The sequence below is a fragment of the Acanthopagrus latus genome, chromosome 22 (genome assembly GCF_904848185.1).
Source record: "Acanthopagrus latus isolate v.2019 chromosome 22, fAcaLat1.1, whole genome shotgun sequence".
NCBI lineage: Eukaryota > Metazoa > Chordata > Actinopteri > Spariformes > Sparidae > Acanthopagrus > Acanthopagrus latus.
In genome coordinates, this window is record NC_051060.1 from 22,102,703 (window position 1) to 22,127,649 (window position 24,947).

General features: G+C 41.5%; 1 protein-coding gene across 5 annotated transcripts in view; it reads left to right on the forward strand.

The window, feature by feature from the left end:
• Positions 1 to 24,947, forward strand: part of runx2b (RUNX family transcription factor 2b) — a 122,287-nt gene that overhangs the window by 9,941 nt on the left and 87,399 nt on the right. For 4 of the 5 annotated variants that reach the window (XM_037087471.1, XM_037087472.1, XM_037087473.1 and 1 more), the window contains exons 3-4: positions 5,810 to 5,857; positions 10,886 to 10,996. Coding sequence is in view for 2 of the 5 variants with exons in the window: in XM_037087475.1 (XP_036943370.1) it covers positions 10,954 to 10,996 (43 nt within the window). In the remaining 3 variants the exon portion in view is untranslated. Of the gene's footprint in view, positions 1 to 290; positions 401 to 5,809; positions 5,858 to 10,885; positions 10,997 to 24,947 lie in introns of all 5 variants that reach the window. The other variant, XM_037087476.1, reaches the window with a different exon arrangement.

The window sequence follows — 24,947 nt, forward strand, 5'->3', positions numbered from 1 at the left end:
AGAGATTGTCACACTACACACACAACATTATACTCCAAGGATGTAGTAAGAACAGACACTGTGCTTTTCTTCCTCACCCCTGGCCCTAATACGCCTCCGCATAGAAAAGTAGATTTGAGGAAAGATTTAAAATAAGGACCTGATTCATCAGCTTATGAGCATTTTTACTACTGCTGCTGAAAATACTGTATACACTAAACACCACTGTAATTTAACATAAAGTGCATTTTAAAGTGCTGTACATGCTTATAAGACTATGACAAATATTAAGTGCAGTATCCACATTACAGGTGTGGATTGTATTACAAAAAACCATCAGGAAATCAAACCAGACAGACAGAGAGGGAGAAACATGGTCTCCATGCTCTATGCTGCATTCACTCCTCATTTAGAATGGCAGGTAAAGTACCTCATAGCATCCACATCAATATCACCACATGACTCATGGACTTAATATAACAGGCATGCATGAATGGAGATGGACTTCATATACCTCTCATTGCCATGCCAATAACAACTCCTCTTATCTGTGGCCAGTTTGTAGAGCTTAACAAGTGAGCTTTTATGTAAGCCATAGCTTTGGAAGACTGGGGACGACCAGTGAATATCAGTACTTCAAGATTTTAGTATTAGATTGTAGCGTTTTAGATTTGGTTAAAATATGTCAACATTCCTCCTCCCCACACTGGCTTCGAAATGATCTCTTCCTAAATGTGATTTCACAGAGATGTAAAAGGTCGAATTTCCCAGTTGATTTTCTAGATCCAGCCAAAGCTAACATGAATTTCAGTTCTTGTCGTATAAAATTCTTTCTGTAACATCAGTGAAACTTTGTCGAAGCTTCCTTTGACATATCTTCTGCTGAACTGCATATTAATCACTTTCACTCATTAGCCCGAGTCCTTATGGAAAGCCTCTTGTAATTGCACTGACAGCACTTGTACCATCCTCAAATTTAATCTATATATACTATAATTAATAAATAATCATGTAGAGAGAAGCGTTTTATCAGAAGTAGTAATATATGAATATTTATAAGTGAAATAAGGGGCACTTTGGGATGCTTGTGATCCTGGCTTAGAAGATTAATGCACATTCAGCCATACGGAGACTGAATATGTCAGGGGAATTCCAAAGTGTTTGATCCACCCACACTGATGTTTGTCTTGTTATCTTTCAGTTCATAGTGTTTTTGAAGAGTATTACTGGATTAAAGTTAAGGATGGACAGCGTTATTCTTTGATTTCCTTGACAGCGAGTGGACATCAAACAGCTTTCAGTTGTCAGACACCAAGGAGAGAAAATTTTTCCATCCACCACGACAGTGTTTTTCTGCACAATATGTTACGGCTTTGCTTCCCAGGATGTAGCATCTTTGTGGGCCCTGCTCACATGGAAGCCCTGTTTACTCATTAGGGATGTGAACCTTTGGCAGTCTCGCAGTCTCACAGTCTCTCATGCTTTGTTACGTTTTGTCTTCGTTTTAACATTTTAAGTCCAACAGGAGAGAGCAGCCAGTCTGCTGCACTTTTGGCTCTGAATGCTGAGCAGGTGTAGAGTTTTTGAGGTAAAACAGGCCAAGCATAGAATTTAGTCTTCACCAAACAGCACGATTTCTTTAGTGCTGCAGTGTGTGTTGGTCAGCTTGTCTACTTTTTACTGTTAATTGCTGCTCCGCTCTGTTAATAACAACCCAGTTTAAATACGAACAAACCTTATGAGGAAGATGCAGTGCAGGCGTGGAGGGAAGGCAGACAGGGGAAGAACTCAGGTAACAGGGCTGAGCTAACTAATCAGATTCAACACAGGTGTGGAGGGAAAATCATGCTGGCGAGGACCACAAGAAAACAGGAAGGAAGACAGAACACTGGAAAAGGGCACAAAACCAGAAAACACACATGAAATACACACACACAATGAAACTAAAATCACAGGACTATAACACTCGTGATACTAATTTGTCATACCGCAGCAAATTCTTCAAATTAGTTGTAAATCCTTATATTTCTCAGCTCAGGAATTTAACTGCTGATGTGTAAGACAAAACTGAGACAATGCAGCATTTTCATTTCATTTTTCCTCTAACTGCTGGTCAGCTATTCTAAGGAATCCCGTTTTCTGTAAAAAGAAGATATATTCCCGTTGCCTTTCCTGTAGCCACGGTGGTTTTTGTGCCCCCACTGGAAAGCCCAATGAAAAAGATAGTTCTTTAAATTCTAATTGAATGCCATGGAAGAAATAATTTATCTGTAGGTCAATGAATTGAAAATACATGCAGGTTACTGTTGTGCAACATTCAAAACAATCCTTCATGTTTTTGAAAACAGAGCTTCATCTTGATCATAATTTCCCTCACAGTGTGTCCTTAAAAGATGGCATGAAGTGTTACAGTGTGCAAAAGTTTTGGCACCCTGTAGGAAAATCACTGTATCAGTTTGTCACTTGCTGAGCTTTTGAAGCAGCAACCTCATTTTAACATATGTTATATCTTATGGAAACAGAAACATCTCAGTTGTGAAATAATTTTTTATTGGTCCAACAGAAACATTTTTATGTGCATTTAAACAAAAATAGGCATGTGCATAAATTTGGGCACCCAAAGAAATAATTCCATTAAGATTTAATAGAGCCTCCTTTTGCTGCAGTGACAGCCTGTAGATGCCTCTTAGAGCCACAGACAAGTCTGAAGTCTGCCAGGTGGTATTTTGGCCCATTCCTCCATACAAAACACCTCCAGTTCAGGCAGGTTTCTTGGCTTCTGTACGTAGACAGCCTGCTTCAAATCAATCCATATATTTTCAATGATGTTAAGGTCTGGGGACTGGGATGGCCATTCCAGAACATGGTACTTGTGCTTCTGCATGAATTCCTTGGTGGATTTTGGACAGTGCTTAGGATCATTGTCCTGCTGGAAAAATCCAACCCTGTCGTAACTTCAACTTTGTGACCGACTCTTGAACATTCTCATGAAGAATCTGCTGAGACTGAGAGGAATTCATGTGGCCCTCAACTTTAACAAGGATTCCAGTACCTGTGATAGCCATGCAGCCCCATAACATGATGGACCCTCCAAATTTCACAGTAGGCAATAAGTTCAGTGTGTTTTTTTCGCCATGCATAGCTCCTCTTGTTCTGACCAAAAAACTCTATCTTAGTCTCATCTGACCACAGTATTTTTTTCCAAAATGCTTCTGGCTTGTACAGATGTGCTTTTGCATACCTCATGCGACTCTTCTTGTGACAAACACTCAGGAAAGGCTTTTTGCGCATCACCCTTCCAATGAGCTTTTCCTGTTGCAAAGTGCACTGGATTGTGGAACGATGAACAACTACATCAGCAGCAGCCAGATGTTCTTGTAGTTCTCTGGAGGTGATCTGTGGCTTGTCTGTGACAATTAATTCTCTTTTTTAGTTTTTAGGTCAGTGGAGAGTTGATTAGAGGCCCCCATTTTGCCATGCTCTAAGAAAGAACCTAGGACAAGCACAGCAAGCAGTTACCTTTGTTAAACAGCCTTTTTCAGGATTGGTTCCACCTGCCTTTGTAATTGAAGGTGTCATGAGCTAATCAAAGCAGTTTTGTGCTGCAGCCTGTCAGCTATAAATCCCTACAGGTCTGAAATACAAGCTTTTCAGAATCCATAAACTCAGATCGATTACAACATTGATTTATTCATACAGGTTGTGGATGCTGTCATGGGTCAATATGTCAATATGGTTACTGATAATAAGAAATACAGTCGTCACAGTCCTCTAGTGACTGCTGATGGCATGGCAACCTAAGCTGCAGACCATGGTCAGAGAAGTCACTTGCTTTAGATGGATGTTCGTCCATTTAAACACAGATCATTGGTTTACCTGTAAGTCTTCTTTTTTTTTTTTTTTTAAAAGACAAACAAATTATATACTTTTATCTTCTAGTATTGGCACATTGTCTGTTCATTACTCCTTTGTGGTGAATGTTGAAAGACTGAATGGAGTGTAGAAATCCATGGCTGTAAAAGAAGCAGAAAATGTGAAGAGGAAAATGATAGGATGTGATAGTGGATGCGATGTAAAGCAGATTATAAGCAAAAGTCAGTTCTGACAGTCTGAACCAGAAGGTGAATGTTCAATCACAAATGATTGGAGTTATTTCCTTGCGCACATATGCTGTCAGGAGCGGGATTACAGGCATGAAAAGGGCATAGTGAGCCACGGAGCGCTCATTAACACGTGCCTTCTTTCTGGGTATTACCACTGTCAGATAAGCTCCGAGGGCCCGTCCCAGAGATCAGATGATCTATTAATAGCTTCACATTGATCTCAATAGATGAACAATGTCATGACAAATCATGAAATGGATTTACATTTCTACACTTGCACTGTATATTCATCAGTGTCTTCTCTGTTTAGATGGACAGGTTGAAAAGATGATAATAAGAAGCATGTTGAAGTGAGTTACTGTAGTTATCAGTATAGGCACAGGTATGTACCTGCAGTGACATCTAGCGCTGCACATCACTATTAGGGAAAAAAAAGCTATGCATCAGGTTCATACATGACAGTAATGAATTCCTTTTGTCACATGGATCATATTTCAATCCAGTCCAATCCAACTTTATTTATTAAGCACTTTAAAACAACCAAAGTTGACCAAAGTGCTGTACAGAAGAAAAAATAAGACATCATAAATAAAGGACATAACAGCTCACATAAGATGCAAAATTACATATAAAATACAACAATAAATTAGTAAAGTAAAAAATAATAGCCATGGAAAAAAAAGCAATCATCAAATAAGAAATTAAATCAAGTAAAAAGAGTCGACATCTTACTAGGTGTCAAAGGCCACAGAGAAGAGATGGGTTTTAAGAAGTGATTTAAAAGCAGACAGAGAAGAGGCCTGTTTAACATGCAGAGGCAGATCATTCCATAATGTAGGAGCCGCCACAGCACGATCCCCTCTGAGCTTCTGCTTAGTTTTAGGCACACTTCGGAGCGGCTGATCATCTGACCTGAGAGAGCAGGCGGGCATATAAGGGTGTAGAAGCTCAGAGAGGTCAGGTTAAAAGAATTTTGAAATGGACCCTAAATTGAATAGGCAGCCAGTGGAGTGAGGCTAAAATGGGGGAGATGTGCTCATGTTTACGTGTGCCAGTTGGAAGACATGCAGCTGCATTCTGTACCATTTGGAGACGGGTGATGGAGGACCCACTAACCCCCACATACAGTGCATTACAGTAATCCAGCCAAATGGTAACAAAGGCGTGGATTACTGTCTCAAAGTGCTGCCTTGACAGAATTGGCTTTTCAGCGTCAGTTTCAACTCAGTGATCACCAGTCTCACGTGATATAATAAAGATAGGGCTTTACTTGTATTTATTATCCTGCTTCAGCTGAAAAAATTCCATTTATCCCCGTTCAGCTACAGCTAACATTGGTGAAACCTGGATGTACCGACCGTTTGATTGCTCTCTGCTGCCAGAGATGTGAAAAAACAAACAAGAGCGAGAACATCACTGTATCGAGTGGCGATGGATGTGTCCTCATCATATAAATGTACTTGAGGTCAGGTTCATCTCATTGTTTGCTGATGGAGGGGTCATTTGATCATGGTACGACAAAAGACGCTGACTGAAAGTCATTTTCAGCTCTGTGGCCCAAATCTTTGCCAGTAGCATTGGCTAAACTGCAGACTAAAGAGTCAATATTCAGTGAGGCATGGATAATAAGAGAATGTTAGAAATTAAATTAATCTGACCTCAAAATAAGTTAAGTGACTTTGATTTAAAACCTTGAATGATGACATTGATTTTATTTGTCTCGTCAGGGGGAACCGTGGGATACTCAGCAGTCTCCAGTCAGACCAACATGTGAGGTGAGATTTTCCATCCATCTGCTTTATTTTAGAAACAGCTGCAAACAGCTAAAATCTAACTCTGTTTTATTATTGCTGACATTTTCTTTTGAGTACATGTCATCCTGTAGTTTTTCATTTGAACCTTTTAGTTCATTGCCCGTGCTTGGCCTTGATGGGTACTGTAATCTGCCACATTTAAAAAGAGGGGCGATTTCCATGAGGAAAAGCCTTCTTTCTATGTTGTCAGGTAACCATGAACAAAAACACAGGAAGGAGGAAGAAGACAGGTAGAGCAGTACAACCTCTCTTTACAAGCATTTCTCATGAATGATGAATTTAAGACAGTCTGTCATTTGGTATGTTCAATGATGCCCAATTGTCTCTACTAAAAATTCTCGAGCAGCAGAGAACATAGTTTTAAACGAAACCTCACTTCAATAATGCATCTTCCTCAGGAGGCATCGGCATAATGTATTCAAAGAGAGAAAGTAAAAGTGAGAATATTCCATCACAGGAATTCTAAAGGAGGATCATTCATTATTCAGTGGTGTGTCATCTCAGAGTCAGGCTTAGTCTGAGTATGTCTGTGACAAGATAGAGATAGAGATAGAGAGGAAATGATGTTTATAAGGATGTCTACATATTACAAGTGTAATGTGAGACAATACGCTTCAGTCAGACAATCGGCTCCTATTTGCAAGGAGCTTTAAAAATGTGGAAATAGCTTCATAGGCTATTTTAAAAGTTTATTTCACAGCACATGAGGCAGAAATCTAGCGTTTTCCTGCAATACAATAAGTAGAGCCTTTACAACCATAAGCATTACTTTCAGGGAACAAAACTGGTCCTTTTATACATTTATTTGTTTTTTTCATGCAACTAATGTGTCCTTTTGATGATTTTATCGGTTAAGAGCAATCCATTAAATGTCTGAAAATAAAGAAAATGGCCACTCCACTTTCCCAGAGCCCAAGATGACATCAAGTCTTTTTTTGTTTGACAAGCAGTGTAAAACCCAAAGATATTCAACCCTAATCCCACAAAATACTAAAGAAGATTTTTGAATAAATGCTTGAAAACATGATTCACAACATAATTTTTTGTTCATTGATTAATTAACTCATTGTTACTTTAAAAAACAAAACAAATTAATTATATTCTAGCAAATAGAGTAAGTGCCAGCACACACACACTTCACCTCTGCAGTGATATATTTATTAAAAAGGACTGACGTTTTAGTACAAAGAGACCATTCTCAAGACATGTCAATGAATATATCAGTGCAGGGTGTCATGTTTTGTTTCACTGCACCACAGACAGAGATAAATTAAATGGTGTCTGTTATGCCTTTAACTCATCTCACGAATGTATTACAGTGTTACAGTTTATTTAAATGTAAACATTGCAAGTCAAAATATTACCACTAGAGAGCAGAATTGCTCATCTCATTTATTCAGTTCACTCACAGTACATGATCATGTACAGTTTTACAGTATGATATTGCTGACTTATATATATCATAGACAGTTTCCTCCAGTCTGCTTTTTTATTTGGACATATTCATTTAACATTAAGATAAATGTTGGAGGAAATATCAAACATGTAGCTGTTGAAAACATAGTTAATCTAATTTTGATTAGCATAAGTATAATTGTGGACTTCACTGATGAGCTTGTATCATGTTAAAAATCCTGCAGTCTGTTAAGTAAACCACAACAATCCTAGTTACACTTTAATCATGGCACTGTAAAAAGTCTCTTGCTGAAATTTATTGGTGTCAGCATTCTGTGACCACTAATGCAGATAAAGTTTCAGTGTTTATTTTTCACATAAATAATCATGCTCATTCTGTAAATGAAAACCTTGAATGCACAGGGGAGGTATGATAAATTTAGTTTCCATATGAGAGAGTAAAAACAACTTTGACAGCAGCGATGTTTTAACAGGGCAAGTGAATTTTGGCACCACCAAGGGCACTTTCCTGTATTTCTTTTTCAGAGGGGGCATATACAACTTAGCTTAATCAAGACTGCTGCGCACAAAGGGGCTATTTGTTTAATCATTTTGGCACTGACAGAGGTATGCACGGACAACCTGGACCCACAGCCACTACTTGTGTGGTGTCAGTGTACAGTACATGTGTGTGCCTGTGAACATGTGTGTGCTCCTCATGTAGCTATGCCAATTTGTTTTCTTGTTTCTCAGTTTTTATCCAAGAAAATGCCACATTTTCAAAGGCAGGAAAAAAGGACAGATTGAAATCTGCAGCATGCAGCTCTCTCACCAGCTTTTAGCCAAATGCTAATTTTGGGATGCTAAATGCTTGCAATGATAATGCTAACTAGGTCCTGGGAATCACTGGGTGTAACTCATGGTTATGATATGAGTCAGGATATATTGCCCATGATAATGATAGTATCACAGTACAGCAGTACTTTACAAAGTAAAGACAGTGTGTCAAAAAAGTGCATTGAGTCTAAGTTTAGTTTGTCTTTTTCACACACACTTACTGCACCTTGTCTTTGTCTTTGTGTGCGCCATTATTCCAATGTGAAACCCCCACAAACTAGCAAAAGACTGAAGAGGGCAGAACAGTTCTGAAGTTTAAATGTTCAAAGGAAAGAAACAAATATGCCTCCCTTCTTTTCAGTCTGTGTAAATTAAGTGTGTAGATCTTTACGCCACAAGAAGTCATGAGGTAGTGACTCAGGTAGGTCAAGTTGTCAGGGGAAATCTGTTTGGTGAGCCGTTATGTTTAAAGAAAAATATTAATGTTTGTTGCCAGTGTATCAATAATAGTATTGCAAGAGGAAGTGATACTATATTTTGCCATATGGATATTTTGTCTCACTCCTGATGCTAAAATGCTGATATAAAGCAGGTGTCATGTCATTTTCAGCATCCTAGTTTGGTTCCTAACATTTGTTTATCTGCACCAACTGCAGTTCATCTGAGGATGATGGGAATGTTTTGCTGCTATTTGTTCACACACAGGTTTTATGATGGTGTTAGATGAAAAGTCTGAAATCACCAGGGATGTTGTATGTCAACTTGAGAGGGCCGAAGTAATATCTGTTCCATTATATTGTGGCAGTCCATCCAGTGGCTGTTGAGTGCATTTCAAGGTCAACCTTACAGCAGCGCTAGAGGAAAAGAAAGAACATCATCAAAGCCTGTAGGATTCATCCTTAGGGGATCATGAACGCCTGTGCAAGTATTCCTGTCCAGCCGTCCAATAGTTGCTGATATAAATTGGTCCTGACGTAAGGGGAGACAGATATTGTTATCCCATGAGTCATGCCACTTGCATGACTTGAAAAAGATAATGTGTGTGTGCGCTCTTGTTCGAGTCTAGTTGTCCAGCATGTCTGTTTGGATAACTTAAAGAAAAGTAGCAGCTGCATTGCAGTTGTGTCAGAAATGAAGCCATTGATCCAGCATCTTTTGATCAACTTATGAGATGGACAACACTCCAGAGATATAGTTTGTATCTGCCCTGCAGCCATTCATCTTAAAGCTGTTATTTATGTCATTTACAGCACCCTCACAAAAGTCTAACCATAACCTGTCAGACACAACTTGAAAAGGCCTGCTGCCATAATGATCTGCACCATAAAATACCTTCTCACTACCTGAGCTCATGACAGCACCCTGTCAGTGCAGTGTCCATTTCTACTGTAAGCCGCCGGCCTTTGAGCTAAAGAGAAACCATTTGAGGAACCTGATCCCTGTTGACACAATTTTTAAATGACAGTATTCCACAAACACGGAGGCAGTGGGCCTCCTCTCGGCACTTGTACGAGCCCGCAGCTCCTGTGTACAGTTTAAATAGCTCATAGATGATTAGAAGGATCAAATGGCCAAAGGATAAAACCACAGACGGGTGCTCTGCTTCGTGTGAAAACATTAAGGTGCTCATTATGATTACTTACGACCTGTTGACTCACTAAAATTGCTGTGAAATTGGCCATACTGTTGAGGAATGCTGTGCCCAGACTGACAGTAATTGCATTTCCTGTTAGTCTCTGAGTTCCCCCTCTCTCTATGTGTGTGTGTGTGTGTGTGTGTGTGACTGAACACCTTCATACAGTGTAGACTGAACTGAGTCTAACAGAGACAGTCAGAAGAGATGAAGCGACATTGCACACATTAAACTCTAGTCACATGTGAAGTGAAACCCCTGAGAGTGTTTTTCATTATTATTTTATCGTCATCATGAAAACAGCTTTTCCCAGACCCCACAAATTGACTTGACCCTGTTGGGTTTAACTCGACTTTACAGGATTTTCTGATGCCATTGATTGTCAGGAGAGCATTTACCTCAAAAACGTATGTTGGTCTATGTGCACCGTATGGCACATATTAAAAGCTCCTGCTGGTGGGAAAGGCAACTCTTGAAAATGGTTGACTGCATCCAGGCCTGCTAATGGCACTGAGCTGAGAGAACAAGCTCACTCCTCCGTGTCCTGTTCGATAAAACCGAGGTTTGGATGTTTGCCATCACTAGGGGCTTGGCAGGATGCAGTGACTCGCTGAGGTTTGAAACCCCATTAAAAATTGTCACTTTATTTTAAGCAGCTGCCACACTTGTGAGTCCCACATCCTTCTGGAAAACCAATCAGAGCCCCAGAGCTGGCTGGGGATTGGCCAAACGACATTCATACTGTGATTGTCTGAGCTGTTAAAGTTTGTTTCCCCTCGATGACTTTAGGGTAATGACGGCTTTTAATTTTCTTGTCAGCTGAATTAAAGGCGTCTGTCCGGCGAGTTGTGTCTTGAGACGCTGGGAAGATTATTTATGAAACTTTCACTGCATACCTGACTAAACCATGATGGTTGTGTGTGGGCCGGCCCATAATCCCAACTAGATTTAGTGAATTTGCTACAGCTAGACACTTTATAGCATGAGCTGCCAATTCTCAAGGTTACTGTATTGTAACCCTCCTTTGTCAGCTTGTAGCTGCACTTCTAAGAATGTTTCCTTGTCACATGTCTGACCACTGTGTTAATGATTGTTTTTTGAACATATTTGTTTTATTGACACAGGGAAGATCAGCAGAAACCACAATGAAACAGAACAAAGGAGGGGGGCTGAACTCCAGACAGTAAAAGCCATGTGCATGAGCCTACTAATGCAAGACACACCATGTGAAAGAGGTCAGTGACGTAAAACTGGATTAATTGTTGGCGCTATGGGTTAACTGTAGATACCTACTACAAAGCTGTGACCGTGTGTGACTGGTAAAATTTTAACCTTGTGAGTCTATGAGTGTGTGTGGCATTACAGCAAAATGTGATCCTGGAGGCACCAATTGTGGTGGGACCTACCACAGTAGCAGTTTTGAGTGCTTTGCCAGGTATTTATAGGTCTGTTTGTCCATCCGCCTGTCTTTGGATAGGCCGGGTATTACATGTGTAGCTAGAATGGCATTCAGTAGAGTGGACACCTTCACCAAGGCCCAGTGGTCCCACTTAATTCAATCAAGCCTTATCCAATATCTCATTTGTTATTGCTCACAAAAAGATTACCCTCTGTTAACATAACATAATAACGTTATATCGCCTTGTGTTATTACAGAATAGTAGACAATTTTAATTCATTCAAAGAGAGCAGTGATCTGAGCAGATTGCTTATAGTGGGAATGGCTTTACTAGATGTGTTACTGAAAAGATTTTCTTCAACCTCTTTAATGGTGTCTTCAATATGAACTATTTCTACAGGTTTTGCCATACTGATGTAAAATCAGTTCTCAAGGCCCCTATGTGGTACCTCCAAGCTATGATTTTGGTATACCAGCTATGAGTGTAGGCTCTGTAGCCACACTATAACACCATAACTCACAACTATAAATCAAGCTTAAGTAACTAAAGAGGATCAGTCTTGCAGATAAAAGGATATCTGCGGGTACTCAGTAAACGACAACTAGATTTGCTATTTAAGGAGATTCTGTCAAGGCGTTTTATCAAAACTCTATCTAGGCTGACATCTGTCTGTCACAGTAAAAGTACAAACATGGAGCTTTTAACTTGCTGCAGCTACGAAACTCAACCAACACATATAAGCACTGAGCTGAAAGACTCTAAAAGGCCCTTCAGAGATAAGAAGAACTGCAACGTTAGTGATGGTTCATCACAGTGAGTGATCTCTCTCACATTCCAATAAGTTTAACCCACCTTTAGTACGAGATTTTGACTCGAGCAGCTTTAACTAAAAACATTGCAGTACCTTTTATAGAATGAGATAGCTACTGTGGGGCAATGGCTGTCTGTGCTCAGTCTTTGTATTTCTGTCTCTGTCTGGTTCACAGCCATACGCATACATACACAAAGTTACACAAGCACACACATACTCTCATGTATGTGGAACGGTTTTGTCTCGCTTGCTGGACATCAAGCTGGCAATTTAGTCCTTATAGCATGCAGATGGTTGGTGTCCCTCCAAGGTAAACCACAGCTCTGCCAGACAGAGCGCACACTACCTGCCAGCAGCCTCCGCTCTATCATGGTCTAGTAGCGTCCACCAACCCTTTGCTTCGTAGTGGGCGTCTGCCTAGCAAATCCGTACACACAGTCTAGTTCCTGTTGTGCCTCTGTCCTCAATAGTCTAGAGATGAGTATAAACAAGCCCAGAAACCCAGATGTTTATTGTTACAGGTATATGCAGTCAAGGCCTAGCAACAGGGGTGAAAACGCGTCTGTTTATTTTATATCCAGTTCTGAAGTGTGCCTGGAGACACACGGAACAGGATGAATAACACATTTAGTAAGAGGAAAGAAAAGACAAAAAGCAAAATAATCAACAGTGGAGCAGAAAGATGGAGGGGGTGTGCGGAGGAATTTTGGCAGTATTTCGCAACAGCAGCATAAAATTACAAGACCAAAAAAGTAGCAGAAACATGTCTTCTCAATGCTGTATAAAAAAATATTTTAGAACTGGGAGAAATGGAGGGAAAGAAAGGCGAAACGGTTTTGTTTTTGTCTATGAAAGTTAAAATGTTTGGCTGGGCTGAGTGCCAGCGTGCAGGATGGCCCGCTGTAGTTCCCGTGTTCTGGTGGGCCATGAAGCAGAGGTCAGCTAAGTCTGCTGAAATCAAATCCTGTGTCTCCCACCCGCAACAACAATGTGGCAGAATGGCCTAAGGGTAATGACATGATTATGTTGTTGTGTTCTGGGCTAAATCTAAGGAGAAGTTCGGGCCCTGCCCTCACTGTCTCTCTGGATTATTTAGACATGCAAGGCCTGTCTAAGCAAAAGCCAGGTGCCTTATCCTATCGCCTTGTGTGGCACAGAAACGGCTGAATTAGCAGAACCTTGGTGAGTCTTGGCAGTCTGGCGCACTAAATGAGATCTCATATCCTCTTTCATGTTCGAAACCTGTTCGACATCTCTGTCAAACAGTCCTACAGTACTCAGACATGATGACAAAAGCAGATAAACTGTGGCTGTTAGAAACATTTTAACTGATATTGTTCCTGCATTATGCAAATGAAACATTTTCAGACACTCAAGTCAGGTTCAGGTAAAGCAAAACATAATCATTTTAGACTCAACAAAACATCTGCTCAAGCATGAAACAGAACTCTGGACTGGAAGATCGTTTTTGTTGCAAACGGGAGATATACAGTAACAGGGCCTACACACTACGGTGGATATAAAACCTGATTGAAATGTTACACTGTTACAACACCTTGCTTAATCAGAATGAGCCATGGTTTTCAGATGGTATTTAGATATGTAATGCTAACAAATGAGGCTTTGCTATTATAGTAACAGGCTCTTAATGTTATTTCAGCAGCCAAGTCTGTCTCTTTCTAGTGGTTAGTGGAGCTTAGACAGTTTCCCGAGGCATGGACTAAGCATGTTTTGGTATGCACATTCTCTTCTCAGCGTGTAATTGCTTTATTATTACCATGAAATATTGGTATGCAAAGTCCACGAATTCAACATTCGACACGGCAGCAGTGTGTGTCTCAATACATTGTATGACTTTCTTACGGGTTTGAATTTGGAGTCTTATTCAGCTGCACGTCTGGATCTTCTTAAAAGCTGCACACAACACTTGACCACAGTATTCTTTTGGTCAAACGTATTAAGATAATTGCCAGTGACTGCTATCAGTGATCAGATTAAGTCTATCTCAAACCACTTATGATGGAAACTCAGTCCAAATTCAGAGCATGTAAATATCTTTTAGTAGATTAAAATCTAGCCTCTGTTTGTTCTTTTTTCCACTTTTTCTTCCACCCCACACACCTCAGCTCTACATCAAGGAATGCATTTTTTCAGTCACGCCCCTGCACTCCTGACAGGTAGCGACTGCATGAGAGGACAGTTTGTCCTGCAGAGCTATGCAGGCTGCAGGGGCCCGTGTTTGGCTTGGATGCCAATGAATAACATTGTATGGAGAGAGGAAATTAAAAATGCAGGGTTGTAATTTACTGGAGAGTGGAACTGATTTAAAAGCCTTTTTTTTCCTCTCGCCGCTTTGCTTGAAGTTTTCCAAATATGCCACAGCTGAGTGTGAACTGAGCTTCGTTGTACTGGCAATAACAAGCCAAGGCAAAGCTGCCAGCTCTCTCTACCTTACCCCCCTCCTTCCATTACTTCTTGGCAAAGACGGGACCATGCTAAGGTAAGCCTTCATGAAATCCAAATGCTAGACATGCCGAACTGATTTCACATCTCAAGTGAAATGCAGCTTTATGCTATCATGAGAACTGCGAAGGTATTTCCCTCTGCTGTTAGGCTATGTGTGTACTATTTGCCAGAGCGATGACTGATATCATGAGCAATATTTTTTAGTTATTGGTCTCACAGTGAGCACGTGTTGCCTGCTTGTGGTCGCTGTGGGTGGTTCCCTGGTGTGACGCAGGTAACAACAGATTAATAGTGTAATGAATCTAACTTTACAAGGCAATCAAGCTTCCATGAAATTGGAGCACCTGCCTTTCCTCTCTCTATTTAAGTATGCCACTGAATTATAACGGCTGCTTAAAACAGTAGTGTTTTCCATTTCCTCTGCGTTATCTCTGACTGCGTGTTGGACGCAAACCTAACACCGACTAATGACAGCGAGGGAATGACTGATTAGGCCAGAGTAGCTCACCCTGGCTAGTTGCTGAGTTAAAGGAAACTGCACTTGGATTTTTTTTACGGCTTCCTCCCTTTATAAACCTCAAATTTGCTGCTGGGTAACTCAACCACTTCCTCTCTTCCTGTGAGATCAGGCAGTCAAGCAGGGTCGAAGCCAAGCGGTGCGAGGGCTGCTGTGGCTTGCAAACAGCTGGCATGGTACTCACTATACCTTTGGCACCTGTGGGTGGGCGTCAACACTGTTGGCTAAACAAACAGGGCCATCATCCAGCTCTTACCGCAGTCATCAACAGGGAGTGGAATTAGAGCGCCACCTGCAGCTGAGGAGGCCATGAGGCAAGAGATCTGAGTTCACTTTTCTTTGAGCTGTTTGTTTCAAGACTGAGCTAGAAACTTCCGAAATCAAAAATGTAAAATATTACTCCTCGTTTTGGTGTGATTGTTTTGTTTTGGTAGCACTCATATGTGGCATATTGTTTTATTGGTTTCAGTCCTGCTGCTCTACTGCAGATGGCGACGTTGTCCTGATTTGAGATTATGCACTGGCACAGCCCAAGCCACTATGTGTGAGGCCTTTTTCCTAATTGGTGACTTTTAACAAGCCTATGCAAATGTCTCTCCCTGTCTCCATCTCCCAGTCCCTCTTGGCCACGAGCTCGATATCAAACACTTTGTCACATAATGTTGAAAAATAAAGTGGCGCTCAGGGAGGGAGGTGATAGGTTGAGGTGGAGGGGGGGGATTTTTTTACCCTTAGGTGTGGCCAACTTTCAGAGCTCATACACCCACGCGAGCGTCTGGTAGAACGTCAGCAGCCAGGACAGAGAGGTAAACTAGATGGATGAAGTGGCAACTGATCTGTTTGCCTAAAACAAACACAAACTGGAAATTCTCCTCAGTGATGGTCACATGGAAGACGTTAAGGCTGCAGGGGCGCACACCATTACCACCAGCGGAATTTTCCTAAAACAAGAAAAGAAAGCCAAGGGCCAGATAGACAGAAATAAAATGAGCGAGGAGAGAAGGGGACCCTCCAGAGAGGAGTGAAACTTTCCACAGGTTCACCGTGTTTATGTGGGGCTGGCAGGGCCTAAACTAAGAAAAAGATGCTGTGGAAGCCAACTTGTAGCTGAGTAAGGTTCCCCCCTCTCAGATATCCTCACGTGCCGCCCTTACTGCTATCTTTCCATCTCTTTCCTTTCTTAATGTCTCCTCCTTCTCCTCTGTTCTCACACCCTAAATGTGCTGATGTGTGTCCAGGAAAAGAAGGCATTAAAAGGCCTAGAGGGCAAGCCTGGGAACCAGCCAGATTTCCCACTTTACCACCCCCACAGCCCACCTCCATTACCTCCCCTGTGATGACACAGCTTTTTCTTTTCCTACATGGAAGCCCAGAACAATAGTGGACAACGCTGAATCACAGACATTTTTTGCTACAATAATAGATTTCAGACAAGACGTTTGAAAACAAGCATATTTCATGGTGGCTAAAATAGATCAGTAGGTGCAAATAAACACTTCACAGTAGATTTGTTTCTTTGGCAGGAAAATATGTATACATTATATTATATTAACATGGAGAGATCACCCTAAAGATAGGGAAACTCCTCCACAGCTCTTATACAATGGCCATAGTGTAGCCGATGTCACCATCGCCTCATCTCCATCAGCACACAGACGTTTACGCTTCAGTTCTCAGCCCTACCCCAGCCTCCTGGATGACAGGCACACTTGAAACTTTTGTATATGATAAACTATGTGATAGGTGACCCCCACCAATCTCCCCTCCACCTTTTCGTCTTTCCTCTGCCTCTTTACATCCACCTTTTTTCTTTCCTCCTCTCAGATTTCTTCCTCTGCCCTCCATGCGCCTCAAGGGCCTCAGCCCCAGCTGCTGGCCGTCTGCCCACAGCCGAGGATGTGAGTGCCCAGCGACGCTGTGTGATCCCTCGGGATGGGGAGCCAGAGAGGCAGGGGGGCTGCTGATGGCGGTCGGGGCCTGAATGAGCTGAGCGGCCACAAGAGAAACCACAGCGTGCGTTTGTGCGCCGTAGCGTGTGCTTTTGGTGTAAACCCCCATCCCATGGGTCAACATGCTATGTCCTGCAGATCCAATAATGGCAGCCCAGTCCCTAATACACGAACATGTGCATACACACACTCACTCACTCTGTGTTCGTGTCTGTTCAACAGCTCAAAGGCACAAGACTGGGCAGTGCTGGTTCACTGCTGTTGAAAGCATTACGTGTCCAGCCACGCTGAAGAGTCAGCCATTAGTTAGAAGTAGCTGTCATAAAGAGATTCCCTTGTCTAATAATGAGGTTTGTTAAGTAAGGCCAAACAGGGCCACTGCTGCACACTGCGGTAAAGTTTGACCACTAAGCTGAGCACTAGAGAGGCAAGTGCGAAATCAAAGTTGAAAACTGTCTTGATTTTAATGCATTGTGCAGTAGAGACTCATCATTTTGCAAGCTTTGAAATCAATGGAAAATTTGATGGAAAGCACATTAGAATACACAGATAATCCCAAATATAAAAACTCTGTCTCTAAAAAGATTCCCTTTGTTGTTTGATGTGTCATTTATGTTCATTAAAGAATAGAACATCCCATTAAATCAAGAAATTATTCGAAGGGTAATGTAAAACAAACATGAGGAGTTCTGTGTTACTGGATGGTCATGGCTTATCTGCTCCTACCTTTTGGAGGTAATACCTTTCAAACTATGTTGCACTGAAATCTACACCAGCCTTATAAAATAAGTTCTACATATAAAAAAAATAATTGACTTGACAGTAGTATGACTTTTTTTCTTGACTGAATCCCCTCCAGCAACTCTACCATGTTCCCTGTAGACTTCATCGAACGTTGCAGAAATCAGTATTTTGTTTATTTCATTAACGTCTGTGTTAGTCTGTGTGGTTGCTGTTGATTTGATGCGAAAAATGTGTCTTGAGGTTTGATAATGAATTCGTGATATGGAAGTGATTTGCCTCGGTATACTGCGACATCGGAGCTCTGGGGCGACTCTGCTTTGTGAAGGCTGCAGAAAATATATCACAGCGGAAAAAACTTATTGCATCACTTGAGACAGCGGCAATGACAAAAAAAGCAGTATGTAGCCCTCCCATGATGCTCCAGTGATGCTAGCCTGGCAAGGAATGTTGGTCATCAGCTTTTTTTCTGGTAACAGCCTTAATTGCACAAGTAGGGAATAACATATACTGTATGTATAATATAAAAACTTAAGAATAAACTAGGTAATCTATTAATCTGAATTAAGATCTGAATTAAATGATGTAGCACAGGATTAGCAGCCGTCTCCAGCTCCTCAAAATCCCATCTTGAACCAGAACAATTAGACGCTTGGTTCTTTGTACTGTCACTCTCAGTAGTCAGGAGTGGGTCACGACGGTTGGACAGTAACCACTAAAGAGGCAAACACAGTCTCTCTTTTTCTGCTGTGTCAACATCCCTTGATCTCCACCTTGGGGTGGCGGCGGAGGGGTAGCAGCGGTGGTTTGACCTGTCGTTGTATTAGTCCTGACAGGTCTTAACAGGATTATAACCTTCAGCCTGCAGTGAAAGAACAACAGAGAGAAAGTGAGAGAATTTGGGACACATAGAGGTTGTGCTTGTCATAACACACATGTTTGAGAAGTGGACTGGATTAAAGTCTGACACACACAAGGCCGGTTAGAAGGTTGCACATGTATGTAGGGTACATATGTGAGTGTGTATACATACGTTTCCCTCACTGTGGTGAACAGTGCCTCCCAGCCCTCTTCACACACTCACATGCTGTTTGTTTTTACAGTTGCATTGTGGGACACCATCGCCTCGCTGCCCCTGCTCCCAACTGTCAAACAAGATTATTGGGGTTGCCCCCTTCTCTCCTCCAGTACTGAAAAATACTAAAAGACTAAGCTTATAGCTTCCTCAATGACTCACTAACGCATAAAGAGACACACACTCACACGCACAGTCGAGGGCTAACCCGGACTACATTTTTACCTAACTCCGCAGCAATAATAGAGACATGAAGCCATAACAAAATGAAAGTCTTTTAAAACAAAGGATCCACTATTTTGAGTACAAACATATCCGCGAAAGACTGTTTCCTTTCTTCAATGACCGAAACAAAGACTCTTTAAAAATCACTCTTTATGGTTTTGAATTGCATGGAGAAATTGGATTGGGGTTCAAAGTCGACTCATTGAAGGTCTTCCCAGTACAACAAGAACCCCGAAGCTTGAAAAAATAGCATATGGTCAGAGACAAAAAGAAATGTTCAGCTTTTTATATGGTTATTGGACTAGAAATCTTTGAAAGTGCAAGAAGTTTATTAGTATTGGAGAGGTATATAATCTCAGCAGGTAACTCAAATTTACAGATTAAAGCCCTTTAAATGCCTCTCAATTGTGGGACTTGACATACAGTGTGTTGATTTATCTCTCCTGATCTGGAAAGTGCATCATGTGCATGCAGCTTCCTCGCCATCAGAAGCCCTGGGTCATAATTCAGAGGGAAGAAAGGCCAAATTTATATACAAGCTCACTTCCCAGCCGAGGCCGGGGTCGACCTGATCAAAACACATGATTTGTGACTGAGGGAGATCCTCCTCTGTCAGCGACCAGACCTACCGACCCATACAGAGGGGCTCCAGTCTAACTTTGACTTTGTTAATATCAACAGTTGTCATGTTCCTTTAAACACACAGGCTGGCTGTGACACACTTTATGGCCTTGAAGTTTGTTGTATTGTAACTTTTTGAAACTGTATTGCTGTATAACTTAGCTTTATTTCAAAAACTGTGCTCTGTGGCAGGTATGAAATATTTCACTGAAAAACATCCTACCGTAGAGAGTTGAAATGTCACACATCAGCCATAAATGATGTCACATCCTATTAGCCCTCCCTGGAAGTAGATCCTTTTTCCTGTGTGTGTGTGTTGGTTGGCTAGCTGTGGTGCTAAGTCAGAGTCCAGACACCTGGAGAGGAGAGAGCGAAAAAGAGAGTTAAGGGAGTAGTTGCTTCAGCACGGAGAGAAAGGGGGGGCAATAAAGGAGGATAAAGGATGAGAAGTCTGCTAGAAGTTGTAGCCGTAAATCAGCCTGTCTCCAGTCTGAGAATTGCAGAGGATCGGCGCACGTGATTTATGAAGTCTTTATAACCAAGGGAGGTGGCATTACGCGCAGCAAAGAGTTACAAATGGAGAGGCTTTAACCTCTACCTGAGGCTGTCACGTTGATGCAGTTTCCCCCTTTGCTTAGAGAAACACTATCAGCCAAACCTGAGCAATGAGCTCCAGGAGTTATAACACTCCGTGAAGGTTAAATATTCTGCACGGCCAATGGTGGAAAAAGAGCTACATGCAGCTCTCTGTCATCTCTTGGTTGGTTAAGTTGAACCTTTTATTTCTTTGAAAAGAGCAGTTGGACAGGCTACTTAACAATTTCAAGTAAGCTTCCTTAGCATATTTTATACAGCAGACCTCAATGAAAATGAAAAATCTCTGGAGCAGTAACAGCCTGTGTGTTCTAAATGATGAAATGAGACGACTGAGTAACACCAACAAAAGTGAATGTGATAAATTCGACAGCCACGCTGTGAAAACACATCAAACCAAAAATCCCTTTTCAAAACATTCCAGCCTCGTTTGAGCACCTTCGCATTTATTTGTTTTTTAATTCGTTCTCATGCATTTTAATAGATCCATTACCTATAAATATCCGAACATACACAGGGACGTATCCTTAACGGTGACCAAGAATAACAAGCCCAGGAAGGCTAAGATAGAGGGGGCTGTGTGTACATTATGATATGCAGCCTTCAATTGCCACATTAATTAAGCAGCTCCAGGTAGCAGTGGCAGGATGACGGACAGGCCTAGTCACTGGAGGCACGTCTGATAGTTTGCCAAGTCCAAGCTCCGCTGTCCGGCCGTTGATTTATGGACAGAGCCAGAAGTCGGAAAAGTATCCAGGAGTCATATTTTTAGTGGGTGGTTGTGCTGTGCACATGTGCAGGGGCTTAAGTCTGCCCCCGTGGGACGCCATTCATCTCTCATCACTGCCATGTAGATAACATCCTCCTCTATATGATACTCACATCCCATCCAGCACACACACACACACAAGCTCACACTCAGAGGAACCTGATGGTGGTCAGCTTCCTACAAGTGGAGTCACATAAATACACAGTCGGTGTTTAGATGACACTAGGTCTCTGGTATACGCTTTTTGTAATCCTTTTGTGAGTTTGTGATTTGCGGATGTTTAACAGGAAGTTATTGAGGAGTGTATAAAGCCTGGTTTCCTTCCTGCTCAGACATTGGTGTAATTTGGCTGTGTTTTAACAGCACCACAGCTCCCTCTGTTTGGTTTCTTTTTTTTCCTCAATATTTCTTCCTCATACCTCGCTCCTATCCGTTTGAATCTAACAAAGTAAAAAAAAAAAAAAAAAAAAAAGAGGCCATTTTCATGCCAGCTGTCTGTTGATGTATTCTGGCCGTCAACTGCACATGTGCGAATAATGCTTTTCTGTACTCATTTAAATATCAGAATGGCTGATTATGACAGTGGCATGCGTGAGCACAACCCTTCAGGGGCAGAGAGCGAAAAGAGAGGACAGAAAGATGAAAGGAGGTTGGAGTTAATAGCTATGGGTCTGACATTGCATATCACACAGTCAAAACACCCAGGGGTCTGAAAGGATTCAGCATCAGTAAACAATGCGATTAAGACGGTTACAATATTCAGCCGTTCCAACTTTTTCAGGTCAGGGGAAAATCATTGAATAATTGGCCATTGGGTCAAAACTGTGCACTCCTTATGTAGATTTGAGCTTTAGATGTGGATTTTAGTGTAGTTTAAAAATGCAGACGTCTGCGTTTTTTTTTATAAGAGGTTGGCTGGTTGGCTCCCATTTGGTGACCAGGGTGCCAAAAGACTCTCATCCTCAATAAATATTGTTTTACCATATGGTGGTATTAATTTAAACTTGTTTATTTGAATTACTGCCTGATTGATGAAACATGTTTCCACCCAGAATGACTATAATATGTTTGATTTAATGCTGTCTTTGTCATTTCCTTATTAGGGTCTTATTAGGATATCTGAAATGCATTTTTAACCTCTTATTATAAACAACAGGGGTCTGCATGGTGAAGTTAGCGTGTTTAGTATCAGCCGTAACAATGGCGCTGATATTGTTTTCACCTTGTAAGTGTGCATGTATGTGTCTGTGTGGCATCATGGCAATTTTAAAATGTGGTCCTTGAGACCCCTATAGTGGCAGTAACTACAACAGAACAAGTCATGAGTCTTTGCTGGTGTGCAGTGGAGATCAAGATGAAGGCCGAGTTCAAAGATGGATGTGGTCCAACCCATGAGTGCTTCTTATTACCAAACAGAAAAAGTGGAAAATTGCCCCAGGGCCTCAGACCTAAGTGTTCCTGAAGGCCCCTGGTTCACTGAATGACGATTACTTTGATTTGAGAAATTTGCATTTGAATTATGCACAAGTATCACATCATATATACTGAACTGGTAAAGGTCTTACAGTAGCTGTTGAATTTTTACCAGTCTTGTAGAGGGACTCTCTGTCAAAATCCAGTTTTTTACACCAATCACAATCCATCTTGCAGAAACAAATATGGGCCCCACTGCTCTTTTTTTTTTTTTTTTAACCTGGGGCCTCCAACTTTGAGCTACAAACAAAAAGTAACTTAATCTCCAATTATCTGAATCTTCCAAGTTTTAAGTGATTGACCTCTGCCACACATCCTGTATAATGAAAAATGAAAAAGTGAGAGCAGATTACTTGTTACACAGCACTACATCTATCATACAAGGTGAACACTCGGGAGTCATCTGATCTCAACATATAGAGAAAACAGAATGGTAATGTTGTGGTGATCGAAACACGCTGCATTTTTCATCAGTGTCAGATACCAGCGAGTGACAGGAGGCTGGAAACTGGCGGGAGCGCTTGGCACCATAACAGCACTGTAATGACCAGATGAAATGTATTCATGTATGCTGATCTGCTGCTGGTTCTGCTCACAGTGTGTTGCTAAACCAGATGCTATTTGCTTGAGTTCAACTTCGCTTTTCAACCTCTAAAATCTGGTCTTTCAGTGCTGATGAACATAAATACCACGGTATGTTGAGAAATAATTGATAAATTGATTAACTTAACATCATTTAGTTTAGTTTGTCAATCAGTTAACTGCTGAGAATATTTTTAACTGGTTATGCATATTGGGCTGATTCTACTCTGTAGTTTAGTAGTAGTACTAGAACTATGCAGTACCACGGGAAGAATAAACCCGGCTGTTGGAGGCGAGGATGGCTCGCAGCCAAAGATCACATCGCTGCAAGAGTCAGTTTGGTAATGTTACCCTAAGCTCGAGGCTGTTATGGCATTGATGAGAATGATGAGCTAAAAGTCAAAATAGCCAGGGCAGACAGGCTTATGTACGTTAGCTTCGACTGGCAGCTCTTGAGCTGCTCTCTGTAACAAGAGTAAACTTAATTACTACCTTTAACTCATCAGTGCTGACTGGGAGATATTTACCAGCATGACTGTACTGAGGAGGCTAAGCCAAGAAAATACAATTGATGACCCCACGATTGAGAGCAACCTGCAGAAATACAACTGCCACCATTGTAACCCAGCATTTTGAGCAGTTTTGATAAATTGGACATGTAGGTGTAAAGTTAGGGCACTGAAAAGCAACATAACACTATTTTCTTGTGCCCTCTGGTGGGCGCCTCTTAAATCACAATGTTACGTTGGTACAGGGCTCAGTAGTCAGTGACAGTCAGCCATCGGCGATCAACGACGGCATCGTCTATCAGCCCACCTACTCAAGGACAATGATAAAAAAGTACAGCACACACTTCTTGCTCCTGAAGATAAACAGTACAGTAACTGCTCTCACAGTAATGACATGCAGAGCATGCTCTTGCCGGCTGGTGAAATCTCATCATCGCGCTTTGAAAAACTGATAAATGCTCTAATTCCTGTGTTACACAAACATGGAGGGGAAGTATAATAAAATAATTTATGCCCATCCCAGTTTAAATAAATCATTCTGAAGTGATATCAGAATAAAGCCAAAGACGTAATTGAACCCAGCCTTCATATTGACAAATGGAAAAAAAAGGATGCAGACTTTATTTCATTTGCCACTGGGATGGTGCCTCTTTAAGAATGAAAACCGCAAATTGCTCTCAACAATTCCTATACCTCTGGAGTTGACCACTTTAAAATTGGCCCGTTCAGAGATTATAAATATGGCTATTTGATGGCTCTGTTATTACGCCTGAGTGGGGGGAGGAGAGGGAGGGCTTGTGGCTGTAAGGCCGGATGGTTTCTCTTGATGTGGGCGAGAGCTTTGAGCTTCCACACCACACGCTTCTGTGCTCTGCAACAGGAAAAACACAGGAGATCACTTCCAAATGAAAATGCACACGCACGCGCGCACACACTCCACATGCAGTCGATAGAGCGAAGTGATAGACAAAATAAACAGCTCGTCCCCACACCACACAACACCCTAAGTGTTAGGCCGATGACAACACCGGGTCCTGTTGCTATAAACAGTAGCTCCATAAATTATGTGTTTGCATGTTGGTCTTTTAATAGGTGTACCTCTTTCCATGTGCGCACACCTCATCTTATTCCCCTGAATGTTGAATGTGGGTTTTTATTGAACCCTTGAACCGGGACTTGGACAAATTTTTATTCCTGCCTTCATTAAAGGACAGAAAAGTTTTGCATCCTTATCCATGGCTTACCTTAAAATGAGTCACTCAGTTGGTTTTGTTATAAGTGACATATGTTTGTTGTTTACCATCTTTTTTTATCTCCTTTCGTGTGTACAGTATACACGTGCTTGTGTGGGTATGGGAGTTACATTAGGCCGCAGCAGAAAAGGTTGGCAGGAGTCTTGTATGCATCATAAGTCTTTATTGTCCCTGGTGAGCAGCATTTCCAGTAAACAGGGC